The 19222-nt window shown below is 58.6% G+C and overlaps 1 protein-coding gene across 1 annotated transcript; it reads left to right on the forward strand.

Annotated features, from left to right (window-relative positions):
- The first annotated feature begins 271 nt into the window (after positions 1-271).
- R3HDM4 (R3H domain containing 4) lies at positions 272-17312 on the forward strand. Its single transcript, XM_030798101.1, has 8 exons — positions 272-398; positions 11657-11811; positions 12240-12364; positions 12847-12970; positions 13618-13703; positions 14075-14160; positions 14316-14371; positions 16270-17312. Exons 1-8 carry the CDS (start codon positions 328-330, stop codon positions 16371-16373), a joined length of 807 nt encoding a protein of 268 aa, XP_030653961.1. The 5' UTR covers positions 272-327; the 3' UTR covers positions 16374-17312.
- The last annotated feature ends 1910 nt before the right edge of the window (positions 17313-19222 follow it).

Raw genomic sequence — 19222 nt, forward strand, 5'->3', positions numbered from 1 at the left:
ATCCCGGCCCCGCCTGCCTCGGTTTCCCCGTTCGTTCCCTGTTGGCTGGATCCCCGCCCCGCGCGCCTCGGTTTCCCCGTTCGTCCCCCCCAGGGGCTGAATTCCCGCCCCTCCTGCCTCGGTTTCCCCGTTCGTCCCCCCAGGAGCTGGATCTCCTCCCCGCGCTCCTGGGTTTCCGCGTTCGTTCCCGGCAGCCGGGAGGTGGGTGCCCCCGCCCCGCCGAGCAGCCCCAGGCCCCGCCCCTGCCCGCCTCCGGGCGCCCGTCACTTCCTGCCCGGCCCGGTGAAGGCCCTGCCGGGCGGCGGCGGCGGCGACGGCGTACGTGCCATGGTCGCGCTGGAGAACCCTGAGTGCGGCCCGGAGGCGGTGGAGGGCAGCCCGGGCGGGCGGCGGCTGCTGTGAGCGCGGGCGGGCGGGGCGCGGCGGGCGCCGTGGGGCTGGGCTCCCTCCCCTGAGATCCTCTCCCCGCCTCCCCTCCCCTCCTTTCCCTTCCCTCCCCTCGTTCCCTTCCTTCCCCTCGCTCCCCTTGCTCCTCTTCCGGGGCTTCAGCCTGTCCCACCTTCCCTTCTCGCCCGCTGTGGACCCCCAGGCTGGGTGGGGGGTCCTCATTGTTACTCAGCGGGGACACCCTCCTGGCGCTCCGGGAGCTCGCTGGGGGAGGGTACCCGGGTCCGCGTTCCCACTTACCTGTTCCGACCCCCACTCCCCGGTCCGCACCCTAATCTCCGGTCCGCCCCCCACTCTCCGGTTCGCCCCCCACTCCCGGGTCCGCCCCCCACTCCCCTGGTTCGCCCCCCAACTGCCCTGGTCCGCGCCTCCAGTCCCGGGTCCGCCCCCCAACTCCTCGGTCCGTGCCCCCACTCCCCGGTCCGCGCCCCCACTTCCCGGGTCCGCCTCCTCCCACTCCCCGGTCCACCCCCCCCCCACTGCCCTGATCCACGCCCCCACTCCTGTGTCCGTCCCCCCACTCCCCGGTCCGCCCCCCCACTCCCGGGTCCGCGCCCCCACTTCCCGGGTCCGCCTCCTCCCACTCCCCGGTCCACCCCCCCCCACTGCCCTGATCCACGCCCCCACTCCTGTGTCCGTCCCCCCACTCCCCGGTCCGCCCCCCCACTCCCCGCGTCCGTCCCCCCACTCCCCTGGTCCGCGCCCGCATTCTCGGGTCCGCCCCCCAACTCCCTGGTCCATGCCCCCACTCCCTGGTTTTCGCCTCCACTCCCCGGGTCCGCCTCCCCTACTCCCCGGGTCTGCGCCCCCACTCCCGGGTCCGACCCCCCAACTCCTCGGTCCGTCCCCCCACTGCCCTGGACCACGCCCCCACTCCCGGGTCCGCGCCCCCACTCCCGGGTCCGCGCCCCCACTCCCAGGTCCGCCCCCCCACTCCCCGGGCCCCGAGGTGCCAGCCATGGAGCCTCCCGCCAGAGGGTCCTGGGCCCCTGTCCGCGGGTCGGGGTTCACCCACGCGGCCATGCGCTCCAGCCTGGTCCCTGCCACACGCCCGGCCCCACTCGCCCTCTGGGCTTGTCTGCGCCCCCGCCTTTCCGGGCAGACCCGGCCCCTTACTCTCCGTCGGGTAAATCCCCACAACCGTTGTGGGTTAAAACCCGGCAAGCAGGAGCCCGCGCATCCTTCCCGGGGGACCCGGAAGCGGGGCGGTCTGTGTGGGGGTCACCCATGTGTCACCCCTGCCCGCACAGGGACCCGGGGACCCAGGGTGCGCCCCTGGGGTCCGTGTTGGTGGTGGGCGAGGAGGTGGCGCGTGTTCCGTTCCTGCCTCCTCCGCGTGTGGACGGCGCCACCTGGGCAGGTTGTTTCATGCTCCCATACCTCAGTTTCCCCTTCTGTAAAATGGGATAGTAAGTGTGGCCTCTTCTCCCAGTGATGGGGGTTACCGAGCCAGCACTGGGGCGGGCCTAGCAAACGGGAGTGTCCATTGTGTCATTACTAATTATCGTTAATGTTTTATTGGTTATTTTAGTAGTAGTAATATTTTGAGACAGAGTCTCTCTCTGTCGCCCAGGCTGGAGTGCAGTGGTGCAATCTTGGTTCACTGCAACCTCCACCTCCCGGGTTCAAGTGATTCTCGTGCGGCAGCCTCCCCAGTAGCTGGGATTACGGGCCCCGGCCACCACACTCAGCTAATTGTTATATTTTTAGTAGAGATGGGGTTTCAAGATGTTGGCCAGGATGGTCTTGATTTCCTGACCTCATGATCTGCCTGCCTCGGCCTCCCAAAGTGCTGGGATTAGAGGCGTGAGCCACCGCACCCGGCCTTTAGTATTATTTGTATTTATTTATTTATTTGTTTATTTTTTCGAGACGGAGTCTCACTCTGTCGCCCAGGCTGGAGTGCAGTGGTGCGATCTAGGCTCACTGCAAGCTCCGCCTCCTGGGTTCACACAATTCTCCTGCCTCAGCCTCCCGAGTAGCTGGGACTACAGGCGCCTGCCACCGCGCCCGGCTAATTTTTTGTATTTTTAGTAGAGATGGGGTTTCATCGTGTTAGCCAGGATGGTCTTGATCTCTTGACCTTGTGATCCTCCCACCTTGGCCTCCCAAAGTGCTGAGAATACAGGTGTGAGCCACGGTGCCTGCTAGTATTATTTTTAAATGATGATTTATTACTATCATCATTATTATGTGTATTATATCATCACTATTATCTCCACCCAGAGGCCATACCCATCTCTACAGAGGTGATCTATATCTGAAGGAGAAAGGGTGCCTCTTTGATTGGTTGATTGGCTAATTGATTGGAGACAGAGTCTCGGACTATTGGCCAGGCTGGAGCAGAGGAAGCCTTTTTTTTTTTTTTTTTTTCATATTAGAGACGGGGTCTTGCTAACTTGTCCAAGCTGGTCTCAAACTTCTGGGGCCATCCTCCCTCCTCTGCTTCCCAAAGTGTTGGGATTACAGGTGTGAGCCACCGCACCCCGCCTAGTAGTAGTGTTTTTTTTGTTCTGTTTTTTGTTTTTTTTTTGAGACGGAGTCTCACTGTGTCGCCCAGGCTGGAGTGCAGTGTTGCGATCTCAGCTCGCTGCAAGCTCCACCTCCCGGGCTCACGCCATTCTGCTGCCTCAGGCTCCGGAGTAGCTGGGACTACAGGCGCCCACCACCACGCCCGGAGAATTTTTGGTATTTTTAGTAGAGACGGGGTTTCACCGTGTTAGCCAGGATGGTCTCGATCTCCTGACCTGGTGATCCACCCACCTCGGCCTTCCAAAGTGTTGGGATTACAGGCGTGAGCCACTGCGCCTGGCCGTAGTATTGTTATTAATACAGGGTCTCACTCTATCACCCAGGTTGGAGTGCAGTGGTTTGATCGCAGCTCACTGCATCCTCCACCTGCGGGCTCAGGTGATCCTCCTGCCCCAGCCTCCCGAGTAGCTAGGACCACAGGTGTGCACCACGCCTGGCTAATTTTTTTTTTTTTTTTTTTTTTTTTTGGATGGAGTTTTGCTCCTGTTGCCCAGGCTGGAGTGCAATAGTGCGATTTTGGCTCACTGCAACCTCCGCCTCCCAGGTTCAAGTGATTCTCCTCCCTCAGCCTCCTGAGTAGCTGGGATTACAGGCATGTGCCACCACACCCAGCTAATTTTGTATTTTTAGTAGAGACGGAGTTTCTCCATGTTGGTCAGGCTGGTCTCGAACTCCCAACCTCAGGTGATCCGCCCACCTCGGCCTCCCAAAGTGCTGGGATTACAGGCATGAGCCACTGTGCCCGGCCTGGCTAATTTTTTAATTTGTTGTAGAGACGAGGGTCTTACTATGTTGCCTAGGCTGGTCTCGAACTCCTGGACTCAAGGGATCCACCTGCCTTGGGCTCACAAAGTGCCGGGATTACAGGCGTGAGCCAGTGCACCCACGTAACGTCTCCTCTAAGGGGGGCCTTCAACCACCTGGAGTGGGCATTTACCCTCAAAATGGGCTCTTCTTCCTGGGTCTTCTGTTTTGTTGTTTTTTTTTTTTTTTTTGATGGGGGTTGGGGGGACGGGGTCTTGCTCTGTCACCCAGGCTGGAGTGCAGTGGCGTGATCTCAGCTCACGGTAACCTTCGCCTCCCAGGTTCAAGTGATTCTCCTGCCTCAGCCTCCTGAGTAGCTGGGATTACAGGCACGTGCCACCACGCCTGGCTAATTTTTGTAATTTTAGTAGAGACAAGGTTTCACCATGTTGGCCAGGCTGGTCTCGAACTCGTGACCTCAGGTGATCCACCTGCCTCGGCCTCCCAAAGTGCTGGGATTGCAGGAGTGAACCACCACGCCTGCCACCCTGGGTCTTCTTGAAGCCCAGGTGTAGTGACTCCTGTGTAACTATGTAAATACACTCATGTTTCCGCTTTCAGCCCTCAGTCGCTGGGTGTTTACCTGGCAGCTATGTCCTGGCGGGGGGGTTGGGGACTGCTGGGAGCCGCCGCAGTCTGCCCCACCCCAGGCTGAGTCACCTCTGCCCTGAGCCCTGGCTTCCTGATGCACAAGTGGGTTCCTCTCTTGCTGTCTCTTGTGGGTTACTGGGGGTGGGGCCAGTGCTGGGAAAGGTGTGGTTTTGCTCAAGGGACTGAGGGTTCACAGTTCCCCTCTCAAAATCTGCAAGGAGTAGAATTGGGAGTGGCCAGGAGGCCTGTTCCCCCAAACCCCAGCAGCTCCCCAGCTTGGGCTGCCCCCCGCTCTGTGGACACACGTCCTTGAGCCTTCAGGGTCCAGGAAGCCTCAGATACCCCCGCTGGGTCCTCAGTTTCCTGGTCTGTAAAGTGGTCTTGTTGAGTGGTGTGGAAAACAGATGAACCAGCCCTTAGGAAGTGTGTCAACAGAAGTTTAGTTATTCATTCAACAGGCAGTGAGCGCCACTGTGGGCTGGTCACAGGCTGGGACCGGGGGTGGTGGTGGGCGGGGGGTGGACCCTGTCTTGTTGTGTGGGCCTAGTGAGCTAGTGATTAAGGAGCAAAGAAGTAAACAGGCTGGCTGGGGCCGGTTGGTTTCCAGAGCTTCCTGGTAAGGCTGACTGGGCTAAGTGGGGGGTGGGGCCGTTCATGGGGGAGGTGAACACAGAGCTGGAATGAGCAGGTGCATCAGGCAGAGACCGGGGCTCCCTGAGTTTGGAGCACTGTATGGAGGGGCCTGTGGCTGGGTGTGGGACTTTTTTTTTTTTTTGAGACAGTCTCATTCTGTGACCCAGGCTGGAGTGCAGTGGTGCGATCTCGGCTCACTGCAGACTTCACCTCCCGGGTTCAAGTGATTCTCCTGCCTCAGCCTCCTGAGCAGCTGGGACCACAGGCGCCCACCACTATGCCCGGATAATTTTTTTGTGTTTTTAGTAGAGACGGGGGTTTCACCATGTTGGCCAGGCTGGTCTCGAACTCTTGGCCTCAAGTGATCCACCTGCCTCAGCTTCTCAAAGTGCTGGGGTTAGAAGCGTGAAGCACCGCGCCTGGCTGGGCATGGGGATTTTGATGGGGTCTTCCTGTTCCTTCCATTTCTGGAGAGGAGTGTCGGTGACTCCCAGGCCCTACTGTCTACCCCAGAGGCCAGATGTTTTTTTGTTTTTGTTTTTTTTCGGAGACAGAGTTTCGCTCTGTCGCCCAGGCTGGAGTGCAATGGTGCGACCTCAGCTCACTGCAACCTCCACCTCCCAGGTTCAAGCAATTCTCCTGCCTCAGCCTCCCAAGTAGCTGGGACTACAGGCGTGCGCCACCACTCCTGGCTAATTTTTGTATTTTTGTAGAGACGGGGTTTTACCATGTTGGCCAGGATGGTCTCCATCTCTTGACCTCATGATCCACCCGCCTCGGCCTCCCAAAGTGCTGGGATGACAAGCTTAAAGATGTTTCTTAATTTCCTGCTGGAAACTGGTTGAAGTCAGCCGGGCGCGGTGGCTCACGCTTGTAATCCCAGCACTTTGGGAGGCCGAGGCGGGCGGATCACGAGGTCAGGAGATCGACACCACGGTGAAACCCCGTCTCTACAAAAAATAAAAAAAATCAGCCGGGCGTGGTGGCAGGCGCCTGTAGTCCCAGCTACTCGGAGAGGCTGAGGCAGGAGAATGGCGTGAACCCGGGAGGCGGAGCTTGCAGTGAGCCGAGATTGCGCCACTGCACTCCAGCCTGGGCGACAGAGCGAGACTCCGTCTCAGGTAAAAAAAAAAAAAAAAAAAAAAGAAACTGGTTGAAGTCAGCCAGCTCCATCTGATGGCGGGACTTGATTTCCAGTGCTCAGCTCAGCACTAGAGGCCCAGGGGAGGGTGGCGAGCCCTCAGATACCAACCGAAACAGGCGCAGGCCCTTGTGTTGCGATGCTAGGCCAAGGGGGAGCCAGGCCTGGTCCTGGGATGCTGGGGAGCCATGAGCTGTGCTGGAGCGGGGGAAGGACCAGGCAGGTCCTTGTGGGCCGGGAAGAGAGGCCTGTGGGGCTTTGATATGAGGCACGGTGAGGGAAGCAGGGTAGCTCTGGGGTTCTGGGTCAGACCTAGGTTCATATCCGGCTCCTTTCATTGTCTGGGTGGTGATGGGGGACGGCCCTGCCTCTCCAAGCCTCGGGTCCTTCATCTGTAAAATGGGGTGATACCAGGCCTTTGCTGGGATGGCTTGAGCTGTGTCACCGAGCCCCGCCCCCTCTGACTTCCCTGAGGGCTCCCCTCGGATGTCACTTCTGTTATCGGCCCTGTCCAGCTGCTGGGGTGGAGAAGTAGGCCCTGGGGCCTCGGGGGGGTGGCTGTGGGTGAATCTGGGGCATGGGACGGAGTGCTCCCGCCTCAGGGAGGCAGCTTCAGGCTGATCCAGCTTCAGAGACGCTGGCTTAACATGACCCTGCGTTCCCACTGAGTGCCCGTCGGTTGCTGTGCTCTGTGCTGAAGGCATGGTCCACCACCTCCTTCTCCAGCTGCCCTCTTTGCAGCAATGGGAGCTTGGGCGGTGACTTTGTGCCTTGGTTTACAAATCTGTATAATGGGGGCCGGGCGTGGTGGCGCGTGCCTGTAATCCCAGCTACTCGGGAGACTGAGGCAGAAGAATCACTTGAACCTGGGAGGCAGAGGTTGCGGTGAGCTGAGATCGCACCACTGCACTCCAGCCTGAGCGACAGAGGGAGACTGTCTCAAAAAAAAAAAAAAAAAGGCCGGGCACGCTGGCTCACACCTGTAATCTCAGCACTTTGGGAGGCCGAGGCGGGCAGATCACGAGGTCAGGAGATCGAGACCATCCTGGCTAACACGGTGAAACCTCGTCTCTACTAAAAAAACAAAAAATTAGCCGGGCGTGGTGGCGGGCGCCTGTAGTCCCAGCTACTCGGGAGGCTGAGGCAGGAGAATGGCGTGAACCAGGGAGGTGGAGCTTGCAGTGAGCCGAGATCGAGCCAGTACACTCCAGCCTGGGCAACAGAGCCAGACTCTGTCTCAAAATAAATAAATAAATAAAATTCCCATCTCTACTAAAAATAAATAAATTAGCCAGGCGTGGTGGTGTGCACTTGTAATCCCAGCTACTCGGGAGGCCGAGGCAGGAGAATCACTTCAACCTGGGAGGCAGAGGTTGCAGTGAGCTGAGATCGCACCACTGCGTTCCAGCCTGGGTGACAGAGCGAGACTCTGTCTCAAAAAAAAAAAAAAGCGGGGGCGGGGGGGTTTCAGGGTGAAGCTTCATAGCTGGGGTTCACACCCCGGGCTGAGATTCCAGGACCTGCCCTGCTAACGCCGCGGCCTGGCGAGGAGGCGGTTTGGGAGTTTCCAGGCTTGCCTGGGCCATTGAGTTCCGAGCACCTGGTCCAGGGTCGAAGCTTGACCCGTGCCTCTGCCTGCAGGTCCCTGTTGGTGGGTACTTGTGCACATGTGAGGTTTTTGTTCTGATGACTTTTCACAGATTTTTGCCGCAGTCTGTGGAGACTGTACTGTTTACCTGCCTGTCGTCTCCCCACTTCAGACAGCCCTGGGTCTCCTCAGCTTGCTTCCTGTTTTTTTTTTTTTGAGACAGAGTCTTGCTCTGTCGCCCAGGCTGGAGTGCAGTGGTGCGATCTCGGCTCACTGCAACCTCCACTTCCCAGGTTCAAGTGATTCTCCTGCCTCAGCCTCCTGAGTAGCTGGGATTACAGGTACCTGCCACCACGCCCGGCTAATTTTTTTTTTTTTTTTTGAGACAGAGTTTCACTCTTGTTGCCCAGGCTGGAGTGCAACAGCATGATCTTGGCTCACCGCAGCCTCCGTCTCCTGGGTTCAAGCAATTCTCCTGCCTCAGCCTCTCGAATAGCTGGGATTATAGGCATGTGCCACCGTGCCCGGCTAATTTTTGTATTTTTGGTAGAGATGGGGGTTTCTCCATGTTGGTCAGGATGGTCTCGAACTCCTGACCTCAGGAGATCCGCCCCCCCCACCCCCCCAGCTTCCCAAAGTGTTGGGATTACAGGCATGAGCCACCGCGCCCAGCGTACTTTTATTTTTTTTTTTGAGACCAAGTCTCACTCTGTTCACCAGGCTGGAGTGCAGTGGCACAATCTTGGCTCACTGCAACCGCTGCTTCCCAGGTTCAAGCAATTCTCCTGCCTCAGCCTCCTGTGTAACTGGAATTACAGGTGCATGCCACCACGCCCGGCTCATTTTTTTGTATTTTTAGTAGACATGGGGTTTCACCATGTTGGCCAGGGTGGTCTTGAACTCCTGACCTCAAGTGATCCGCCTACCTCGGCCTCCCAAAGTGCTGGGAACATGGGCGTGAGCCACCACGCCCGGCCAATCAGCTTCTTTACTTTTGATTGAGATGTAACAGCTGGTCTGTAAAATGCACAGACTTAAGGCTTGAGGACTCTTTACATATGTGTGGACCCTGACGAGCACTGCCCTCATTTCTGACCCCCTTGACTGCATTTTTTTTTCTTTTCTAAGACAGAGTCTTGGTCTGTCACCCAGGCTGGAGTGCAGTGGTACGATCTCAGCTCACTGCAGCCTCCACCTTCTGGGCTCAAGTGATCCTCCCGCCTCAGCCTCCTGAGTAGCGGGGACCATGATGTTGCCCAGGCTGGTCTCGAACTCCTGGCCTCAAGCTGTCCTTCCTCCTCAGCTTCCCAAAGCTCTGGGATTACAGGCATGAGCCACTGCGCCTGGCTTCCCTTGACTGAATCTTGTCTCAACTGACCTAGAGTTTCCAAGCGTTTTCCAAAGTCTTTTGGGGGTTGCAGGGGTGGGTGGGTCGCTTTTAATTTTTGTTTTGAGAACTCTGGATGCTATTAGGGATTTTGGACTGTGGGCTCTCTTGGAATTTTTATTGAGGATTGATTTGGTGGTTATTTTTTTGAGTGTCTCCTGTGTACCAGGCATGGCTGTGAGTGCCGGGGGTGGGGGTTACAGCCAGCCAGCAAACCCGGGCCGCCTGTGCAAAGGTCGGAGGCAGGACTGGAAATCGTGACTTGGAAGCAGCAGCAGCCAGGAGGTGCCACTGTGGGGTTGGAGCAGAATGTGTTTCAGGTGGGGTGGAGTTAGGAGATAAGGGTGGAGCCGATCCTGGTACCCCCAGACCCTGGAGTCCATGTCAGCCCTGTGGTGTGGGGGTTTCTGAGCCCAGTGGAGCTCTGCAGCCTATGGTCTGGGGCTGACCAAGCAAGCGTTACGGTTTTTTGTTTGTTTTTTGAGACGGAGTCTCGCTCTGTCACCCAGGCTGGAGTGCAGTGGCGTGATCTCAGAGGTTCACTGCAAGCTCCGCCTCCCGGGTTCACGCCATTCTCCTGCCTCAGCCTCCCGGGTAGCTGGGACTACAGGCGCCCGCCACCACGCCCGGCTAATTTTTTGTATTTTTAGTAGAGACGGGGTTTCACCGTGTTAGCCAGGATGTTCTCGATCTCTTGACCTCGTGATCCACCCGCCTCGGCCTCCCAAAGTGCTGGGATTACAGGCGTGAGCCACCGCGCCCGGCCTGTTTGTTTTGAGGCACGGTCTTGCTCTGTCGTCCAGGCTGGAGTGCGCAGTATTGCAGTCACAGCTAACTGCAGCCTCAAACTCCCCAGGCTCAAGGGATCCACCCACCTTGGGCTCCCAAAGTGCTGGGATTACATGAGCCCCCACGCCCCGCTTGTGTGGCTTTTCTTTGCCAGAAAAGTCCCCATCCAAGGGGCTCCCCCACCAGCCTGCTTCCCGGGTGCCGGGTGGCTGCCATGCGCGCCTACGCATGGCCTACCTCCCCGCAAACGCCGCCTGCTTCCAGGGTGCCTGGTGGCTGCTGTGCGCGCCTATCCCCCCATCTCCCCCGAAACGCCGCCTGTTTCCCGGGTGCCGGGTGGCTGCTGTGCGCGCCTATCCCCCCATCTCCCCCCGAACGCCGCCTGTTTCCCGGGTGCCTGGTGGCTGCTGTGCGCGCTTACCCCCCTCCCACCACCCGCTTCCCGGGTGGCTGCCTATTCCCCTCCACTGAGTGGCTTGGCCCTTGGATTCTCAGTGGGAGGCACAGATGTGACAGCTAATCCATCTCCACAATTAATGCCATTTGCTCCGGCTAGGCCGATTAGCTCTGGGGGGGCTGCTGCAGCCCCACTCTCATCCTGGCCCCGGGGACGGGGGACATTAAGGGCGGCTTGGGGGAGGCTGAGGCATCACCTTGAGCTTCTGCGGCTGTTTTCTGGCTCCTCTGCTGCTGGGGGTGGGGGATGTGGATCAAATCAAGTTTCTTGACTCTCCGTTTCTGAAGGAAGCCATTCACATCCCAAAGACTGTGGGCCTTGCTGGCTTACAGCTAACACCCTGAACACTGGGGTTGGGAGTGGGCGGCAGCTTTTCTCGGTCATTCACCTGCTGTGTGACTTTGGGCAAGTGTGTTCACTTCTCTGAGCCTCAGTTTACTAATCTGACATCACAGTTTTTTGGTTTTTTTTGAGACAGGGTCTCACTCCGTCACCCAGGCTGGAGTGCGGTGGCACAATCTCAGCTCACTGCAGCCTCCGCCTCCAGGGTTCAAGCCATTCTCTCACCTCAGCCTCCTGAGTAAGCTGAGATTACAGGCGCCCGCCACCACGCCTGATTAATTTTTGTAATTTTTTGGTAGAGACAGGGTTTCACCATGTTGGCCAGGCTGGTCTTCAACCCCTGACCTCAAGTGATCCACCCACCTTGGCCTCCCAACGTGCTGGGATTATAGGCATGAACCAATGTGCCTGACCTAATTTATTTATTTATTTTTTTGGACAGAGTCTTGCTCTGTTGCCTAGGTTGGAGTGCAGTGGTGCCATCATGCCAACCTCGACCTCCTGGACTTAAGTGATCCTCCTGCCTCAGGCCCCTGAGTACATGGGACTACAGGCAGGTACAAGCACACCGGTTAATTTTTTAATTATTTTTTTTTTGTAGAGACAGAAAAATATAATAGTCTTATTTTTTTTTTTCATAGTCTTGCTATGTTGCTCAGGCTGGTCTTGAACTGCTGAGCTCAAGTGAACCGCCGGCCTCAGCCTCCCACAGTGCTGGGATCACAGGCATGAGCCACCACACCTGGCCCGTCTTCGCAATTGTCTCTGCTTCCTGGGTGATGTCAGGATGAAACAAAATAGGATTTTAAGGGCCCAGGACTCCACACACCGTAGGGGTGAGCTCTCCATTGCTGGGAGAAACCAAGCAGGCCATGACTGGTAGGGCTCTTCTCGGAGATGCTGGCCAGCCTTGGCCCTGAGGACCACCCCTGCCCCGGCCCACAGGCCCCTTTCCGGCTGCCTGCCTGCCCTAGCCAGCTCCCAGGTGAAGAGACTCTCGGCCTCCAGGCGGAAACAGCACTTCATCAACCAGGCAGTGCGGAACTCAGACCTTGTGCCCAAGGCCAAGGGGCGGAAGAGCCTCCAGCGCCTGGAGAACAGTGAGCAGGGGTTGGGAGGTGCCTCCTGGGGGCTCCTGGGCCTTGTAGAATGGCGTGCATGTTGGTGTTATCTGTTACCCCTCCCATAGCTGTGCCTGGGTGGGGCTGGGGACCCAAAGAGGTGTCAGCTGTAGGCTGGGGGACCATACAAATAGAGCCAGACACAGGCGCCCCCTGGACTCTTGGATCAGGGCTGGGTGGGAGGGCACCCTGGGCATGGGAGCTGGGGCTTTAAAGGATATGTAGGAGTTTGACAAGCCAGAACCTGGAGTCTACGTGGTTTCTGTACCTTCTGGGGAAGACAGCTGGAGCATGGAGGTGGGGAGGCTAAGATGATAAAAAAGGAGGAAGGCTAGTTCTTGGGTCCCCATGGTGCCTGGGGGTCCTCAAATGCCACCCTGGTCCAGAGAGCATCTGTTTCCACCTAGCCCAGTACCTCCTGACCCTGCTGGAGACAGATGGGGGCCCGCCTGGCCTGGAGGACGGAGACTTGGCACCCCATGCATCACCAGGCATCTTTGCCGAGGCCTGCAACAACGCCACCTACGTGGAGGTGCGGCCCCTGACCCCCTCACTCCCTCCACGCGGGGACCCCCAGCAGCCCCTCATCGGTTCTCTTATGGCCAGGCTATCTCCTGTGCCCGTCCCCCCGCCAGGGGCACCCGCCCACTTCTGGTCTCCTAATGAAGGCCCCTCAGTCTCCTTTGGGGTCCCCAGACCAGGCCAGAATCCCCACCCCACCCCTGGAACCTTCGAGCTCCTGGATTCACCTGCCCAATACGTTTGGGAACCCTCCAACGATTGCGAGAGTGTTTCACCTCAATCCCCCCCACCCCAAGACAGCTGTGGGCTCATCCCGGTTCCCCGCGTCCCTGCGCTCAGCTCAGGGCCCGACACAAGCAGCGGCCCCTCAGTGGACAGAGGTGACCGCCGGAGCGCGTCCATGTCCTTGGCGGCCTTCCCTGCCCATTTGCCCGGGGATGTCAGCCCAGCCGGGCGTCTCATGGCAAGCCTGCCTCCCTGCCTCTCTTCCAGGTCTGGAACGATTTCATGAACCGCTCCGGGGAGGAGCAGGAGCGGGTTCTTCGCTACCTGGAAGATGAGGGCAGGAGCAAGGCGCGGAGGAGGGGCCCTGGCCGAGGGGAGGACCGAAGGAGAGGTGCGGGCCGGGCTGGGGTGGGTGTGGGTGGGGCCAGGGCATGGATGGGGGCGGGGCATGGGGTGGGTGGGGCCGGGATGGGGGCAGGATATGGATGGGGTGTGGGCGGGGCCTGGAGTGGGTTGGACCTACTGTGTGGGTGAGGCCAGGGTATGGATGGGACAGGGCAGTGGGGTGTGTGGGACCAGGAAGGGGTGGGTAGGATATGGATGGGGCTGGACATGGAGTGGGTGTGGCCAGGATGTGGGGGCAGGATCTGGATGGCAGTGGGTAGGGGTGGGGCCTGGAGATGGATGGGGCTGGGGCTAGCTGGGTTGTGTGGGCCTGGAGTGGGTGGGGCCTCATGTGTAGCTGGGGCCAACATACAGGTGAGGGTAGGGTCAGCTGGATGGGTTGTGGTCAGAGCCCTGTGTGGGTAGGGTCTGCTGGCTGTCTGGGTGGGGCCACAGCATCGGTGAAGTTGTGGTTTGGTGGGTAGGCGAGGCCAAGGCACAGATGGGCGTGGTTTTCCCCGGGCAGGCGTGGTCTTCCCCGGGCAGGCGTGGTCTTCCCCGAGTGGGCGTGGTCTTCAGGTGGGCGTGGTCTGGCAGGTGGGCAGGGCCAGGACGAGCGCCCCAAGACTGCCCCCTGTTCCCCCACTCATGCAGAGGACCCCGCCTATACACCCCGCGAGTGCTTCCAGCGCATCAGCCGGCGTCTGCGAGCCGTCCTCAAGCGCAGCCGCATCCCCATGGTGAGTGCCCGAGTGCCGGCCTCGCCTTTCTACCCGCCTGGTCTGTTTCGAAGGCCCGTTTCCCAGGCACAGGTTCTCATCCGGTGCAGGTCATGTCAGGAGACACAGGGCAGGATACAGACAGCGGGACCAGGGCCCTGAGTAGGAGGGCGGGGGCAACGAAGGCGGGCACTGCAGGGTGTAGGAGTTCCCTCCGTGGAAGGCACAGGCAGGAGGTGGCATGGTGGCCTCAGAGACAGTTAAGCAGCCTCATGTGGTGGGTCGGACGTCATGTTTGAGCCCAGCGCTGTGGGCTCCTGGGGGCCCTGGACCTCCCTGGCCCCCCACCCGCAAGTCCTGCAGTTCCCTGACCACTGGGCCGCCCTCCCCAGGAAACGCTGGAGACCTGGGAGGAGCGGCTGCTTCGGTTCTTCTCCGTGTCCCCCCAGGCCGTGTACACAGCCATGCTGGACAACAGGTAAGGGGGGGCGGCCAGGTGGGTGGACCCCCCAGTCTGCAGCCAGGTGGGCAGACACTCCCGGCCAGGTGGGCGGACCCTACCAGGCTGTGGCCAGGTGGGCGGACACCTCACGCTGCGGCCCCTGCACGGCGCTCACTGCCCGTTCCCCACAGCTTCGAGAGGCTCCTGCTGCACGCCGTCTGCCAGTACATGGACCTCATCTCGGCCAGTAAGTGCTGGTGGCCGCCAAGACCCCAAGTTGGCCAGCTCAACGTGGGAAAGTGGCCAGGGTCCCAGGGGCCTGGTTCCTCAGAGTGGGGCTTGGTGGGGAGGTGGGGAAGGGGGCTGGAGTGGGGACGCTACGAACTCAGGGGTGGCAGTGGGACCCTGGCTTGAAGTCACCAGAAGCTCCCTGCCTATCCGGCCCCACGCGGGGTGACCACAGACACAACCAGGCTACTGGACACAGACACTCCTCCATCTACATCTTCGGGGCCTGGAGTGGGGGTAATGAAGCCTGGATTTGAGGGACCTCCCAGAGCCAGAGATAAGATGGGGGCACGCAGTGTCTGGAAGGTTCGCATTTAACTCGTAAGGCCTCCTACATACCACACATGGGACCTCAGGCGAGACCCCCTACTGGCCCCTGGGTTCCACTTTTACAACGGGGCGTGGTCTCAGAACTCACCCCCCTAGTGAAGGTCTGTGCAGGCGCCTGCTGGCCCCAGGCATCCCATCTGGTCCTGAGCCTCTCACACCTGTCTCTGCCGCCCGCCTGGAGTTGCCGAGGCGATGGTTTCCATGGCAACCTGACCATGCCTCTCTCTGTTCCCTCTGTGGGAGACGCAGCCCCCATGCCTGCCTCTGCTCAGAACATCGGGCCTTGGCTGGGGGTGCGGGGCTTGGAGCTTGGTGGGTATGGAGCTGTGGTCCTGACGCAGAAGACGAGGGGTCCCAGCAAGATGGGGAGTAGAGGATGGGGGTCCCAGGCAGAGGGGACTGCTGAGGCACGGAGCTCACATGGGACATGGCTAGTTTTTTTTGTTTTGGTTGGTTAGGTTTGGTTTTTTGGAGACAGAGTCTCATTCTGCCGCCCAGGCTGGAGTGCAGTGGTGTAATCTTTGCTCATTGCTCATTGCAACCTCCACCTCCGGGTTCAAGCGATTCTCCTGCCTCAGCCTCCTGAGTAGCTGGGATCACAAGTGCCCGCCACCGCGCCCGGCTAATTTTGTATTTTTAGTAGAGACGGGTTTCTTTTTTTTTTTTTTTGAGACCAAGTCTCGCTCTGTCACCCAGGCTGGGGTGCAGTGGCGCTATCTCGGCTCACTTCAAGCTCCACCTCTCGGGTTCACGCCATTCTCCTGCCTCAGCTTCCCGAGTAGCTGGGACTACAGGCGCCCGCCACCACACCCGGCTTTTTTTTTTTTTTTTTTTTTTTTTTTTTTTAGTAGAGATGAGGTTTCACCGTGTTAGCCAGGATGGTCTCGATCTGACCTCATGATCCGCCCGCCTCGGCCTCCCAAAGTGCTGGGATTACAGGCTTGAGCCACCGCGCCTGGCCCTAGAGACAGGGTTTCACCATGTTGGTCAGGCCGGTCTCGACCTCCTGACCTCAGATGATCCTCCTGCTTTGGCCTCCCAGAGTGCTGGGATTACAGGCGTGAGCCACTGCTCCTGGCCAGGTCATTCATTTTTTTTGCAGTGAGGGGGAGATGGGGAAGGGGAGGCTGGTGGGAGCTGGACCACTCATGGCCTAGGTGCCTCAGAACCACCTCTGCAAGGCAGGGAACCTGAGGGGAGGCCGGACAGTCCGCCAGGCAGGCATGTTGAGTGGCCATGCGGCCTCAGGCTCGGTGCATTTCAGGGTCCCCATCTGCACAGTGGAATGAGTGCCAGTGGGGAGTGAGATGGGCCTGCAGAGAGTGCTCCTGTAGGGAGCCTTAGGTGTTCTTGTGAGCCAGGCTCCCGGACCCGGGAACTTAGGGTCAGCCAGGCCGCCGTGACCAGCACACACCAGCTGGCGGTGACCTCCCTGGGAAGAAGCGAGGGCAGTGCGGGTCTGAGGCACTTCTACCTGCCGCGGCTCCCAGATTCCTCCCATTCTTGCCCCGCTGGTCCCTTCTGCAGGTGCCGACCTGGAGGGGAAGCGGCAGATGAAGGTCAGTAATCGGCACCTGGATTTCCTGCCGCCGGGGCTGCTCCTGTCCGCCTACCTGGAGCAGCACAGCTGATGGCGGCCCCGCGGAGACCCCGCCGCTGCCTCGCCCAGCCGCCAAGCCCTCTGATAACTTCGGCTAAAATATTTTCCATATTTTTAGAATTTGTCCTTGGAAACCTTTTTCGCTTGGGGTGGTCTCTCTCACTCTGCCCCCTCCTCACGCAGCTCTTGACAGTTAACAGACGCTGGCGGCTAGGGCTGCCCATGCCATCCCAGCTCCAAGCTTCCCACTCCGGGACTTGTATTTGGGTGGGGAGACCTGACCTGGGCATGTTCCTGTTTCTTCATCATTGAGCTTTTCTGGCCCGGTCTGAAGCTCAAGTGAGGAGGGGGAGGCCGGGTTTTTATCACTTTTAATGAATTTGATGTGATTTGTTGTAGATTTTTAAATTTCCCTTTTGGAGAGAAAAACCAAAAAAACTCGCCCCGCTGGTAAAGCATGGGTCTTGGTGCCAGCCCCTGCTCAGTCCCTCCCAGTTTTTAGCTTGAACGAGGGTGGGGTCTCTGGGACCCTGCCCCTCATGCCAGAAGCATCTTGTGTTGTGTGTGTGTGTGTGTGTGTGTGTGCCCTGAGACCCAGGACAGAAGCCACGGTCCTAAGAGCTGGTTTTATCCTCGTCATCCTGCGTGTCCTCCCCCACACCACCTGTGTCAGGGCTCAGGGTCGCCTGCTTTATACGAGCCAGCCTCCTTTCCTCCCCTCCTTTATGCTGGGGGTCCAGGACTTCCAGCCAGAAGCCTCTGCCCTTGCACTACCTTGTCTGTCCTCCCTGTCCCGTGTCCCCCTGTCCCCCAGCCTGACTCCTGCCTGATAGCTCCTGTGTCCCCATGCTGGTCCTCCTGGCCCAGGCTGCAGGAGCCAGGCTGGGGGGCCTCCCCACCCCCTCACTGCGTGTGGGTAATTGTGTTTTGGGGGAAAGTGGGGAATTTAATAAATTTCTGGTGCTCTGGCCTCAGGCTGTGTGGGTTTTTCTTTGGGGCAGGGCCGGGGGCATAGTAGGTCCTGGCCACCAAGGGCTGCAGGTGCCCCCCTGGCTCCTCCGCCCTTGGATGCCTGGGTTTAAACCCTGGCTCTGCCACACGCCTGCTGTGTGACCTTGGGTGAGTGGCTTGTATGAGTGCCTTGGGGCCCCTGTAGACCTTGGGTGAGTGGCTTGTACGAGTGCCTTGGTGCCCCTGTAATGGAGGGTCTCTCTGTAATGGAGGGGGCTTGAGACGACAGAAGGCCAGCGCAGTAGCTCACGCCTGTGATCCCAGCACCTTGGGAGGCCAAGGCAGGAGGATCGCTTGAGCCCAGGAGTTTGAAACCAACCAGGGCAACATAGCAAGACCCTGTCTCTAAAAACCATGAGAGAAATTAGCAGGGTTGGCCAGGCATGGTGGCTGCTCACACCTGTAATCCCAGCACTTTGGGGATGCCGAGGCGGGTGGATCATGAGATCAGGAGTTCAAGACTAGCCTGACCAACATGGAGAAACCCCGTCTCTATTAAAAATACAAAATTAACCGGGTGTGGTGGTGCATGCCTGTAATGCCAGCTACTCAGGAGGCTGAGGCAGGAGAATTGCTTGGACCCAGGTGGTAGAGGCTGCAGTGAGCTGAGATCGCACCATTGCACTCCAGCCTGGGCAACAAGAGCAAAACTCTGTCACACAAAAAAAAAAAAAAAAAAAATCAGCAGGGTGTGGTGTGCGCCTGTAGTCCCAGCTACTTGGGAGGCTGAGGTGGGAGGATCACTTGAGCCTGGGAGGCTGAGGCTGCAGTGAGCTGAGACCGTGCCGCTGCACTTCAGCCTGGGTACGGAGGAAGACCCTGTGTCAAAGAGAAGCAAAAAGGAAATCTGTCCTCTCACAATGCTGGAGGTAGAAGTCTGAGGTCAAGCTGTCTGCAGGGCAGTGCTCCCTCCAGCGTCTCTAGGGGAGGAGTTTTCCCGCCTTTCCTGGTTTCTGGGGACTTCGTGTGTCCATGGCTTGTGGCCACATTGCTGTGGTCTCATCACAGGGCAGTTTTCCCTGCGTGTTGTCTTGTCTTGACATTGTCCTCTCCTCACGTGTCTGTGCCCAAATATCCATCTCTATGACGCCTGTCATTGGGTTAGGCCCATGCTAATCACCTCCTTTTAACCTGATTACCTCTGCAAAGACCCTGTTTCCAAATAAGGTCACATTCTGAGGTAGTGGGAGTTAGGAATTCAACCTCTTTTTTTTTTTTTTTTTTTTGAGACGGAGTCTCGCTGTCACCCAGGCTGGAGTTCCGGGGGCCGCGATCTCGGCTCACTGCAAGCTCCGCCTCTCGGGTTCACGCCATTCTCCTGCCTCAGCCTCCTGAGTAGCTGGGACTACAGGAGCCCACCACCATGCCTGGCTAATTTTTTGTATTTTTAGTACAGACGGGGTTTCACTGTATTAGCCAGGATGGTCTCCATCTCCTGACATCGTGATCCTCCCACCTTGGCCTCCCAAAGTGCTGGGATTACAGGCGTGAGCCACTGCGCCTGGCCTTTTTTTTTTTTTTTTTTTAGACAGGGTCTGGCTCTGTTGCCCTGGCTGGAGTGCAGTGGCACAATCTCAGCTCACTGCAACCTCCACCTCCTGGGTTCAAGTGATTCTCCTGCCTCAACCTCCCGAGTAGCTGGGACTACAGGCATGTGTCACCATGCCCAGCTAATATTTTTGTATTTTTAGTAGAGATGTGGTTTCAACATGTTGGCCAGGCTAGTCTTGAACTCTTGTTCTCAGGTGATCTGCCTGCCTCAGCCTCCCAAAGTTCAGGGATTACAGGCCTGAGCCACCTTGCCCAGCGCCCCCCCTCCCCAACCCGGCTAATTTTTAATTTTTTTGGTAGAGACGGGGTCTGGCTATG

The sequence above is a fragment of the Nomascus leucogenys genome, chromosome 18, assembly GCF_006542625.1.
Source record: "Nomascus leucogenys isolate Asia chromosome 18, Asia_NLE_v1, whole genome shotgun sequence".
NCBI lineage: Eukaryota > Metazoa > Chordata > Mammalia > Primates > Hylobatidae > Nomascus > Nomascus leucogenys.

Bases quoted from the DNA above. Each gene is read 5' to 3' on its own strand.
- R3HDM4 (XM_030798101.1), top strand. From the start codon at position 328: ATGGTCGCGCTGGAGAACCCTGAGTGCGGCCCGGAGGCGGTGGAGGGC. The intron at 11,812-12,239 runs GTGAGCAGGGGT...GTTTCCACCTAG, and splicing joins CCTCCAGCGCCTGGAGAACA to CCCAGTACCTCCTGACCCTG. The intron at 12,365-12,846 runs GTGCGGCCCCTG...CCTCTCTTCCAG, and splicing joins ACAACGCCACCTACGTGGAG to GTCTGGAACGATTTCATGAA.